The sequence below is a fragment of the Hermetia illucens genome, chromosome 2 (genome assembly GCF_905115235.1).
Source record: "Hermetia illucens chromosome 2, iHerIll2.2.curated.20191125, whole genome shotgun sequence".
NCBI lineage: Eukaryota > Metazoa > Arthropoda > Insecta > Diptera > Stratiomyidae > Hermetia > Hermetia illucens.
In genome coordinates this window covers 54,954,429-54,967,812 of record NC_051850.1, presented here as the reverse complement: position 1 = coordinate 54,967,812, position 13,384 = coordinate 54,954,429, and the positions used below count along the sequence as shown (strand labels likewise).

General features: G+C 40.5%; 1 protein-coding gene across 5 annotated transcripts in view; it reads right to left on the bottom strand.

Annotated features, from left to right (window-relative positions):
* Window positions 1-481: 481 nt before the first annotated feature.
* LOC119648992 (cAMP-dependent protein kinase catalytic subunit 3) overlaps window positions 482-13,384 on the bottom strand; it is a 98,582-nt gene continuing 85,679 nt past the window's right edge. For all 5 annotated transcript variants that reach the window (XM_038050919.1, XM_038050920.1, XM_038050918.1 and 2 more), the window contains exons 6-8: window positions 8,279-8,460; window positions 8,135-8,212; window positions 482-734 (exon numbers count right to left, since the gene is read on the bottom strand). In XM_038050919.1, coding sequence (XP_037906847.1) covers window positions 609-734; window positions 8,135-8,212; window positions 8,279-8,460 — 386 coding nt within the window. In that variant the 3' untranslated portion in view covers window positions 482-608. The remainder of the gene's footprint in view (window positions 735-8,134; window positions 8,213-8,278; window positions 8,461-13,384) is intronic.

Genomic DNA, 13,384 nt, shown 5'->3' with positions numbered 1-13,384 from the left:
TCGAACCTGTGCACCTTGCTATGTTTTTATTGTCAATGTTTATTATTTTGGCAACATTAATTTTCATTTGGCAAACATTTCGGATCTGTACACGCTACCATGTCGGCCAGCTATGAAATATTTCATAGACATTATTGACTGTAACGTAATAATTTTCGAAAAGAGAAAACTAATTACTGTACAATTGCTTGTTTTTAACGTTTTTGGGGGTTTATTTTGTTCAGTTGTGCATTCAACAGGATCCTGCACAACACCGGGCATCAGCCAAGCGCCGTATCTTTTCTCAAAGTATATTTTTCTCTTGTTTTTGCTCGTAGACTCTACTTTCACAACAATAAATGAAAGTACTGCACATGTATAATCATTGGCACTGCAAGAATAAATCCTGCGATATATTATCATATCAATTAGATTAAATACGTTCTTTCTTTCAACGACCTTAACTCGACAAAAGGGTATGGATGTATCGCTTTCAAAATGATAACAGGATACATACGTACGATTTATTTATGTACAAAAAATAAATATTATTTAGAAACATTCTTGTTCAGGAAAATAAAAAAGATAAATTACAAAAAATGGTTGATGACGTCACGGAGAAAATTGTTTTAGAAATCATCAAACAGCTGCATGTCGCTTTCGTCTAGAGATCTGGCCGCTTTCCAATCTGTTTCTGGATATTCATCAAAATTGCTTGTGTCTCCTTCGAAGTGCACTTCGGGTATTATTGGGGGCTGAAATATACGCAAAAGCACAAAGAAAGTTGTACCAATTAATATTAATATCCAATTAAAGGTCTAACTGCAAATTGAAGTTAATAAATGTGTGTACGCGTACGAAATTATGTAACTAATAGGTACCAGCTTGATTAAAATATGCTCATGGAGCTATTTCAGGGGTCAGATTGATGAGCAAATAAATATACTTTCTGAAGGATCTAGTAGGAAATTATAATAATTATGTATGGGATTCATAAGATATAAATAACTAGTATAAAATACGATAGTAAAATGATTGAATTTATGAATTAACGAGGATTTAGAACAGCATTAAGGGCAACTTTATTTAAATACGTGGGTGAACAATAATAACTTGATTGATAATCACTAGCGTTTGGTTCCACACCAATCTTTGTATTTTTCAAGAATGTCCTGTGAGTTGGGGTTTAAAAATACCTTCAAAAGATTCCCTGCTTATCATAAAAGGCGACTAAAGGGATAGGAGTTTGCGGGTTAATAAGTTGCAAATCTCGAAACTGCACTACTACGTCCAGACTGTGGAAAGTCCCTTTCTCTCCCTTGCAGCACTATGATTTTGTAGTCTGAAAAGCCTGGGAGCTGGTTTTTGATAGGATATTCACTGCGAGACCCCGGTTCACATTAAGGAGCAGCACAATTTTGCAGTGCTATGTTGCAACTCCTGAAGGGCGATATCGCGATTAGTGATCCGAATGCGAAGGTGAACTCCGAAAACACTTTGCTTGGGCATGAGATGAAGAGGCATGGGCTTGGTGACCTTAGCAAGAACGGCGAAAGGTTTGTAGATGTTTACAACTTTTATCGCCTCGACATCTGTGCGACGCAGAGCTTGTTGTAAATTTATTTAGCTTTCGACTGACCGGTGGCAAACATCTAATCATAACGGAATCAGTAATAATATTTAGGAATTGTCTTCTGAATGTGCCTGACAATATACAGATTGCGTACGGTATTTGAGGACATACATATATGTGGCTATAACTTCCCCAAACCATCATTTTTAAGATTTTGTTTGCAAAACAAAACCTTGTTAAAATCGGTTCAATGTCTGTCTTTTTTTTTAGGAGGTGGAAATCTTCAAAAGACTCTGACCTCGGCACACCAGACTTTTTACCCAGTAAATGTTCATCATTTCGGTTGCCAGGATGTCAATCGGCATCATTCCCGAGATGATGAACGCTGCATCGTCTGAGACGGTCCTGAAGGCAGAACACACCCTTAAGGCTGTTCTCCTGCAAACCTTACTCAGTTTATATGCATTGCCTAAAACTTGCAGCACGTTTCCCCAAACTGGGACTGCATACAGCATGATAGAACTCACCACCCTGGCTATGAGCAGCCTGCAAGTATGCCGCGGTCCTCCTACGTTTGGCATCATCCTTGCGAGAGCCATATTCATGGTGGATGCTTTTTCGCAAGTACGCTCTATGTGCTGCTTAAAATTGAGTTTTCCGTCTATCATTACCCCCAAGTATTTGATGGCCGGCTTGGAAGTGATGATACGATTCCCGATTCTAATGCAGGCGTAATTTCTTTTGCGGCACTTAGTGATGAGGACCGCTTCCGTCTTTTCCTCAGTGAGTGTCAGTCCAGCACTCTTTAACCAAGCCTTAACAACACTGATTGCTTCGCTTGAGTACAACTCAGCATCCTCGAGATGCTTTGCGACCACAACCAGTGCTATATCATCGGCGTAACCCACCACCGTGGCCTCTTCCGGAACCGGAGGGTTAAGCATATCATTATACATGATGTTTCACAGTAGTGGGCCCAGTACAGAGTCCTGTGGGACACCCGCGGAGACAACGTACTCCATGGATCTATCATCGGTATTATACCAGAGTGTTCACTTATGCAAATAGCTATCTATAATAGCGGCGAGGTAGGTGGGAACACCAATCGTCGCCAGGGACTTTCGTATAAGGTTCCAATTTGCCGAGTTGAATACATTCCTCACATTCAGGGTGACCACCACACAATATTTGCTGGTACAACCCCTTCCGTGAATTGCATTTTCGGCTAAGCGAGTAACCATTTTGATGGCATCAATGGTTGATATGGCTTTACGGAACCCATACTGCCTATCTGAAAGGCCCCCTTGGCTCTCGACGACTGGGAGTAGTCTATTATAAATAACCCGCTCCAACATTTTCCCCATAGTGTCTAGAAGACATATGAGTCTATAGGAGGACGGTTCCCCTGGCGGTTTCCTAGCCTTAGGCAGCAGTAGCAGCTTCTGCCGCTTCCACGGTGTGGGAAAGATACCCTCGGATATGCACGTTTCGAACAGCTCCGCGAACATATCCGGTCTCCATTTGACGGCAAGTTTGAGGGCCTTATTCGGTATGCCGTCCAGACCCGGGGCTTTGCTGTCGCCTATTCGACTGCAGATCTCCAGCAGCTCGTCCCTGGTGACTGGTGAAATCGGCGTCACATTCAGGGGACGCTGGAAAGTGTTAGTACCCCGCTCTTGTTGGGAAAATAACCCGTGGATTATTTTCAACAAGAGCACAGGGCACGTAATCTGTGAAGATGATCGGCGTCTGAATCGCCCTGTCACGATTTTATAGGCGCTACCCCACGGATTTATGTCCGCTTTCAAACGGAGCTCCTTAAAACATTCCCTCTTACTCCGCTGGATGGCGAGCTTGAGGTTCTTGCGAGCTTCCCTATAGGCATGCTCCTTTTGCCCTTGATCGATCCTACCTATTGCCCTCTGAGCTGTTCGTCTGGCTCTGTGGCAAATCAATCGAAGGCTGGCAAGTTCACTATTCCACCAATAATTGGGTCTTCTAGTGGAGAATGAGCATCTCCTAGGCATCGACGCGTCACATGCCTCAGAGGTGCCTTGTGTAACATGGAGAGCTCTATCCGTGGAGGTGCCTGCTTTGCTAAGCAGGTCTAGCTACACTTCCATGAATGTTTGCTCATCCATCGCTTTTGCAGACCATCCTGGTGTTCTTTTGGATTTCGGCTTCCAAGGTGCGGGAATCCTGCCTTATGGCTCCGTCCTTAATTCAAACGTGATTCCCTTTTGGTCGCTGTACGTAAAGTCCTCGCTAACTTGCCAGGATATGTCACGTGCCAGCGCAAGGCTGACGAAAGTAAGATCTACAATTGAACCAGTTCCCCCTTTCCGATAAGTGTTTACACCGCCTTCGTTGGCCAGAACTACATCTAACGGGGCAAATGCTTCTAATAAGCACCGCCCCCTTGCGTTAGTCTCTTTGCTGCCCGACTCGATAGCCCACGCATTGAAGTCACCGGCTATCACCTTTGGACCTCGTCCTCTTGCGTCATGAACAAGATCGTCTAACTGTTCTGCAAACCCAGGAAGTGTGAGGCTCGGTGGAGCGTAGCAGCTGTATACGAATATACTGCTTATTTTTGCCCACACAAAGCCACTAGCCGCCTGACGTATGCTATATTGTATGGCTTGACGACCGCACGCCCATATCGCCGCTCCACCAGTCGAATCTGAGACCCATACACCACCGTAGAGATTTCTGTACAGTTCACTAATGATAGCAACCTCCATCGCGGATTCGTAAGTGGTCTGCGCAAGCAAATCTTATCGATCCTGCAATGATTAAGGTTTATTTGTATTAACCTCATTTTTTCACAGCAGTTAACTAAATACCGGGCATTTACCACTTCCGGCAAAATGTCGGTTATCCCATCCCTTCTTTCCTTCGCACAAAATGCATTTGGGGTCTCTATTGCATTCCTTGGCAATATGTTCTTTCTCCTCACACCTCCGACATCGATCGGACCTATCGATGCCGCTAGTGCATGCCTTCGCAAAGTGTCCAAACATTAAGCATTTGAAGCACCTCTTTAAAGAGATATGTTCCCTTAGCCGCTAACAACCCATCCACTCCGAACCTTCCCCACGGCCAACAACTTCTGCGCTGACTCCACTGGCAGGCGCATTGTGGCCGTTTGAGTACCCCCATATGCTTTTCTTAGGCTCAGGATAGATCCTGCGCTGAATTCCTCAACTTTTAAATTTTGGCGGTTTTCAGTTTAATCCAGCAAGAAACGTAATTTAACCAGTGGAACCATGTGGTAATACGTGATGATCTTCCTGACCTGACATCAAGAGTGATATTGCCTTGCGACATCCTCAACTGGCCAATATGATTAAGCGGGCTACATTGGCTTCACGGAGTAAATCTTAATATGGACGCAGTCATCATCACCATTTTAAGTGGAGTAGTGGCCGAAGCATCAAAACTATTAAGACGTATATTGTGGTATTCGTGCGCAAGGCAACGAAAACTCTTTATCTCGAGTTAGCTAGCGATTTGTTATCAGCTGCATATATCAGCAATTTGTAGACTCATCGCTAGAAGAGGAAGATGCAAAACCTTCTAATAGTTATTGCCGAACTATTTTTTTAGGTGAAACCTTATTCTTTCCAGTAGTAGGTACTTTGAAGGACTTTGGGAAGCCGTGGTAAAATATCCATCTATCCATCTGAAGAGATACTTGGTCAAAAAAATTGGATGACATGTTTCGAATATTAAACAAATTGAGTACTGGGACCTAGACGCTTCAGTTAGAAAAGGTTTTGTATTTTCCTACGTGAAGACGATGAGTGCATGACAGTTCCGTGTGTACAGAGTTAAAAATTCAATTGCGCTTTATTTTTTAAAGGGCCATTTACGCATCTGAATATTTCCACTTGACTGTCTGCAGCAAATGCTTATAACTAACTTAAAAAGTTGAATATCGCTGGTACTAACGTAGATATACATCCATATGGATGGAACACTATCCGCAAGTAATTTTTGTGGCTGGTCGGTTTCGATCGCAGTGTGGAGGCGATCTCATTAGACGTTGTCTTGCAATTCCACACTGAGGAGTAGCGTGGCTAAAAGCGGCTTCAGGTGGCATTTTGCTTTTTTTTCCTTTAATTCAAAACCCGACAAGTATATAAATTATATTGTCCGAAATCACCAGGTTTGCACCTAGATTGGTTTTAGCTAGTACCACCACTTTTGTTTAGGAATGGGTGGTCCTAAGCCCGCCATGTACTGAATGGCGGAGCAAATCAGTGCGACCCGCCATTATTAGATGGGGACTCAGAACCATTGGATTACAATGAATTCACGTAGAATACAAAACTTTGGCCTTCTATAACTTTGTTAATAATTGTTGGCTAGCCTTCAAAATTGGCAGAATTATGTCTAATATTGTCACTTATATTGATTTATTATTATTAAAATCGGTTTACTGTCTGTCTGCCTGTCTGTCCGTCACATGTATTTTTCTGGGAGACTGTAGCAGCGATTGACACCATATTTAGTGAAAAGGTGGAAACTGTGAACGTTCACGCATACAGTGAGTTACATCCTTTTATGTCGAATTTAAGGAAAAGATTTTGAATATCAATATCACCGGAAAGTGGATATTCTCACATAATATATGCGTATATTACCTGTTACGTACTAATGGGACAAATTCACACTCAAATGTCTTTTTAAAAGAAATACACGAAAACTTTCATACCTGAAGCGTCCAGCTCCCCCTCTAGAATGAGCGTAAGAAGGGTTTGCAGGTAAAAAAAATATAGTAATATGTTCTTATTAACTTTATTTGAACAGATATCGTAATGGGATGTATTTTGAGGTGTAGATTTTTCATCGATGGATTATTGTGATTTTTTCAAAGTTTTCCGTTGGATAGGTTCTGACAACGACACCCGTTTCACTTTCGGGGCACATATTTTGAGCCCTCCCCAGCGTTTCATCCAATGTCAGAAATAAGATCATTTTCGAAAAGTACCCTTTGAGCACTCTCATTGGATACCCCACATGACCATATTAAATGAAAAAAATGTTGCTCCCCCCTTTCGCATATATGCAGAGCCCCCCTTCAAGCCAATACAAAATGGTGTAACATGTAACTCCTTAATGATGTGTGTGACGATACCTCCAGCCGTTTCGGAGTAAATCTCGACCCAGATTCATATAAGCACTCTGAATTTTTTTAGATTTTGGGATTAAGTAGTTTCCGAAATTGTGTTCTGTCTCACTTCAAGTGTGGAGATTTTTGCATTAAAACTAAAATCTGTTTGTAAAAATTTAATTAGGACCTTTCATTTGATACCTCACACGAATACACTTAGTGGAAAAAAAATGTACGACTCCACTTTGCATGTATGGGGAGGCTCCTTGTAAACTGCAAATTTATGTCACTATATATGCCTGCGATTTAATTTCCCATATGTCCACCAAATTTCGTTGGTATCCGTTCATCCGTTTTGGAGAAAAGTGCATGTGACAGACAGGCAGACAAACAGTAAACTTATATTAATCAACTTTTGTTTTACATAAAACCTTAAAAAGATTTTATTTGAAAGAAAATATGGCCAAAAAGGGACGGGAAAAGATATTAATCTTACAAATGATGTGAGGGCGTTAAGTATGCTGCAAACTCAAATTGTTAAAAGTTAATAGTAACGTTAGTCGGAATGAACCCAGAGAAAACCAAACTATGTAGTGGTCAAGTAAAGAAAAGTCGAAAGATATAAAACCAAGCGAAAATTTAAGCCAAAGGTTAATGATACAATAACTCACTACGAATTAGCTATCATGCTATGGACATCAGCAACAGAAGTGATCCACCACATGACTTTTATTATTATTGTTAGATTTCCTATCCGACATTCATCTCGTGTATTATTTCTGTAATATCTTTCACTTTTGCGGTTTTCATGGTAAAGAAAGCTTTTGCGGCCACATGTTTAATTTATTTTTCATAGATACGTATCTATATCTGGTACGTAGGCATATATGTATATGGTAAAATTAATGCGATGAATTTCAACATCAAATGGTTTTCTTTATTAATAGAATGAAATGTTTAGATTTCGGTAGCTAACAAAGTCAAATTAAACCGCCCAAATTAGAATTCAATAAATCTCCTGAAATATTTACAAATTTCCATTTGATTATGGATATTGATTTTCCTATCATCGATTATTATGATTGATCAGAAGTTTAAATGTTCTGTAAATTCTTGGAAGTCTCCTACATCATATATAGCCTTTCACTCATCCTTCACAATTCGTATTTGATGTACTCGCATATAGACTGGGTACGTAAGTACATATATGTTTATGTGAATCGAACCACGGAAATGAGGTGCAAAGAAATGATCATTTCTGAAGTTCATAATTCAAACTGAACCGTTGAAACATTTCGCATTTGACCTGCAGGTGGTATTGTAAACCCATAAACTCCTCCGTACTTTTGCTGAGGAAAACTCCAAGATACTTTTATGGGATGATATCATGATAATCGTAATATGCTCGTATATGTACATTTAAATCAATTAAATTGCTTCTACGTCATAGAAAAGTTACTCACCTGTGTCTTTTTGTTTAATACGTCTGTCCAATTGATGTTCTTGAACCATCGATGTTTCTTCACGTCATCTGCTCCATTCTGGAAGATAAATAAGAAAATTGGATGAAACAAATGGCACCATTTCTTGGTGGTCCTGGATCTCACCTTCATATTGCCAAGCCTCTTTGTTCTATCTAATACGAGTAATTTTTTTACTAAATCTTTGGCTACTGGGTCCATATTTTTGGGCCAGTCAATTTTCCCACTAAGAATCTTTTCATAAATACCAAATGGATTGTCATCGTAGAATGGTGGGTAGCCAATAATCATTTCATAAATAAGGATACCTGTGGAAAGATAAAATTTGCTTATTATTTGTTTGGATTTACATTAGACACAGTGTGTGAACAACTATAACTATTTAAGTCATTTTAAATTTTGAAGCCAGAATAATTTACGATGCTAATAAGGCATTTTGCATAACAGTGAAAATTGAACAAACGTTAGAACGTTAAGTTAAATGATTTGGATAAATAGTAGATTTATCGTTATATTACTAAAGATAATGAAACTGGAACAGAATCTTACCAAAACAGCAATACGAACCCTGTCACATACTCTCCTACTCGATCTAACCGTTTCCGAATAAATCGGGTGTGACAGACAGACAGAGAGACGGACTGTCGAAGCGTGCATATCCGAGGGGTTATTTCCTGCATCATGGAAACAACAGAAGTGGGTGCTACTGCCTAAGCCTGGCAAACCCTCAGGTGAGCCAACCTCCTATAGACCTGTTTGTCTTTTGGACACTGTGGGCGAAATGCTAGAGCGAGTAATCTATTATATAATAGATTACTCCCGGTTGTTGAGGCCGGGGAGGTCTCTCAGATCGGCAGTATGGGTTCCGTAAAGCCAGATCAACCATTGATGCCATCAAAATGGTTACTGGAAAGGGCAGTATTAGCAAATATTGCATAGTAGTGACCCTGGATGTGAGAAATGCATTCAATTCGGCCACTTGGAACCTAATACGGCAATCTCTGATGAAGATTGGTATTCCCGCTTATCTTGAAGCTATTGTCAACAGCTATTTACAAGAACGGAGGCTTTGGTGTGACACCGATGGTGGACACCAGGAGTACGTTGTCTCTGCGGGTGTCCCACAGCGCTTCGTACTGAGCCCACTGCTGTGAAACATCATGTACAACGATATACTTAATCTTCCTCTTCCAGAGGAAGTCACGGTGGTGGTCTACGCTGAAAATATAGCGCTGGTTGTGGTCGCAATGCACCTCGAAGATACGGAGTTAAGGGTTGACTAGAGAGTTCTGGTCTGACACTTGCGGAGGAAAAAACGGAAGCGCTTCCCATCACCTAGCGCCGTAAAAGAAATTTTGCCCGTATTCCAATTGGGAATCATATCAGTACTTCTTTGCCTGCCATTAAATACTTGGGAGTGATGATAGACGGCAAGCTTAGATATAAGTAACACGTGCAGTATGTTTATGACAAAGCATTCACTGCAAGTGTGGCCTTGGCAAGGATGATGCCGAACGTGGGAGGGCCACCGCATGCTTCCAGGGTGCTTATAGCTAGGGTAGTGTGTTCGATCCTGCTCTATGCAGCTCCAGTTTGGGGAAAGGCATTGCAGGTTCCATTTAACAATAACAAATTGAGTTCAGTCTACAAAAGAACAGCCCTAAGGGTGTGCTCTGCATTCAGGACTGTCTTAGATGATGCAGCATTCGTCATCTCTGGAATGATGCCCATTGACATCTTGGCAGATGAGATGACGGGGGTGGTTTTAGTGGATAAATAACCCACACGTTGGCGTGTCCAGGCCTGTGTCTTTTAAAGATTTCCACCTCCGACTCAATTCTAATAAAACCTTAAAAAATGCTAACTGTAAAAAGTGTCGATAATTTAAAAAGCAGAAAGTGCGTAATGGCTCTAACAAAGCTAATCGAACTGTAAGTTCGGTATAGAATGGACTTTTTAACAAACAGCATGTCGTCGAAAAACTATCCTTGCTACTTTTAGTGATACCAATTGTATCGCCTCTCGTTGTACAAAAACATTGCCCATAGAACTGCATATGTAAACAGTTTCATGTCAATACAGTTTCATAATTCAGAGCCGTACATCGGCAGTTGTTCCTTGAGGTGATTGTAAGAGAGGAAGACCATGGAAATCAGAATCGTGGAATACACTCAAAGTATACCCTGTTTGTCGTCAAAGGTGACTAAAAGGGTTAGAAATTTGTGATACCGAAACGTAAACATTGCCACGCATAGAGATTAGTACTTGGTATCTGACGGGATCTTGACGGCAAGATTACGGTCCAGGTTAAGGAACTGCATAATTGTGTAATGCTAGGAGATTCCCGATATGGTGGAGGAGGATGCTTTCCATAGGCAACTTTACGCCGTTCAGGAGAGGCTTCCCAAAGGTGACATTTTGATGGTGATTGATGATCTGAATGCCAAGGCGAGTTCTGGCAACATCTAGTTCGGGCGCGTGACGGGGAGCCACGGTACTTATGAGCATAATAACAATGGTGAAAGTTGCCACAAGGTCTGTTTGATTAGTAACGAAAATCTAATTGGATCAATAATATCGCGATCAGTGCTAGATTGAGGGGTCTTTTCTGAATGTGCGTAACAAAGATGGGGTCAGCTTCGGAAGCAACCATCGTCTCAGGGGCGGAACGTTGACCCTCAAAGTCTTTGCTTTTGGCTGTCATGTAGTCTTGGGAAAAAAAATTTGATACGCAAACGACCCAGAGAGAACTGCGAAAACGTGAGTGCGGGTCGATGAAGCTCTGCTTGCCGCTGCGAACGGGGTGAGCGCAATGCGGAAAAGCTTTGTTGCCGTGGAAAGTTCAGTGTAGGGTGCGCCGTGGCAAAAGGAATTCCGCCATTGCGTTGGTGAGGGAAGAAGAAGCTCTCGCAAAGAGCAACGATTTCGTTATCGTATACTGCAGCTCTTTTGTGCTTTCAGGTGGTCGCAAGCCTTTCTATGGTCCTCGCACGTCAACACTTTAACCGCTCGAAATCTTCAATCCTATTTAGTAATCATATCATTATATATATTTTAAACTCGAAACGAGCATTGGCCTTTCTTTTGTTGCATCACAACGCGTACGCTGTACGTTCTATTACCAGCACACAATTAATAGGATGTAGCTTAGCGGATCAATGATGGCAAAGGAGAAACATTGGGGTAAGTGATGTTGTGGACCTGCGCATGGCAATGTTTGCCTTTTTATTTGTTTCGTGCCGTGTGATGACCTAATGGAATGCGAACGAATGCGGTGGTGCAACATAAAAGGTGACTGATTATTTATGTTTCAGACAACCGGCTGATCACCTGTGTAGGGCGCAAGATTAGTCGCAAGTAATTGCTTAGTCATAATTCACTAGATTTTCGATAAAGTCGCAGTGCAGATTAATTTTGATTGCTCTATTCATAGGGGAGTGATTGTCAATAAGGAGATTACTTTTTTGTCTCAATTGAGTTGGTATGGTTTTCAGTGAGTGAAACGTTCACGTACTTAGTATCATTATCACCGGAATCGAAGAAATTCCTAAATAAATAATCTGTGCTATGTCCTCGAAAACGACATGATTGTAATTATATGATTTGTGGACTTCAAGAAGGTGCTATTCCGCGGGTTGCACAATGATCATAGTACCTTTGAATACTCAAGTCATTCTACTCTGAACTTACTTTTAACTAATCGTATCTAACATGCAATTCGTAGTTTTTTTCCATACCAGGGTGTAAACTTGTTTATCACAAGGCCTTAAAGAGAAAATCACTTAGAGAAAAATTTGACACTTGTCCTAGTGCAATTAAAGGTGTTGATGATTCTGATAAGGATGTTATAAGAATCCAGCTGCTCCAAAAATAGAAGAAGAAGTTTCTGAATCGACCACATTCGTCGTCATTTAAGGTAGGTAGGTACAGTGTGATGATTCTTAAAAATCGATTTCTTTTCTTTATATATTTCGAAAGTACAACATATTGAAAATGGACGGTAAAATTTCAAATTGAAATTCGTTTTCAAGGTTTTGTGTAAAACCATTTCATTATTTTACGTCCAATTTAGGGGGGGGGAGGCTCCCCGTACATGTAAAAGGGGGGTGTACATTTTTTTTCATCAAATATAGTCATGTGGAGTATCAAATTAAAGGTTTCGGTTAGTACTTTTGGAAGCCGGTCTTAGTTTTGACATTTCTTAGAAAGGTGGGGAGTGCGGGGGGTTGAAAGTGATCATTTCTTTAAGGGGGCCATTCTCAGAAACTCCCGAACCGAAAAATCTGAAAAAAGGCAGGAGGCTGCCACTATATAGTGCCTGGGCTCCGAAATACCTTCCATACCGATATTTGTTCAAATAAAATTAATGATAGTATATTACTATAATTTGTAGTAATTGGCTGCGAAATCAGATCCACTATCTAGAACTGCGAAGAACAGAGCAGAGGAGGAACAGCGCGACCTTCTCGGAAAATTTTGGGGAGTGAAATGAAGTATTATGTCAGGAATCGACACTGATGCCATGTAGGTGTAGTGGATGCGATATGTCCCACATAGGGTTTTATGGTAACCATATATTAGAATCAATCCAAGCAATCCACTTCTATTCTAAAAGCAATAACATAAAAGTAAAAATAATATAAAAATAAATAAACAATAAATAAATAAACTCGGAAATAAAATAAAAATTGCTGAGGACAATAATAAAGATAAAGACGGAGGAGTTACATCTGAATACCGAACCCAAATCCATAGTTACCTCTCATTATATTCCATCAATTTCTACCAAAAGGATGGAAACGAGAGAGGACCATATGAGAAAGAAATATTTTGTAGTATTAAATTCACATTATATCCATATAACATACTCCAACTAAAGTCAACATTACGGCAAAGATCGCAAGATCACTCACGAAAATCTAATTTTTCATTTGAGTATGAGTCATGAATTTGAAGAATAAATAAAATTGGTATGACGAAGTGAGTTAAGAAAGTCAGTATACTTAACTTTTTTAGGCTCCAAAAAAAATTATTTAAAAACAAAAAGTATATGGTTACGTTTCCACACATGTAAGTTATTTTTCAACATAGTCGCCATCCATTTCTATGCAGATGATGAGACAGGGTATCAATTTTTCGATGCCTTCTCGAAAAAGTTTGCCGTCATCTCCTCCCCCACTTCTGCACATTCATAGTTTTTTTCGCTCATGTGAACCTTCTGGGAAGTGAACA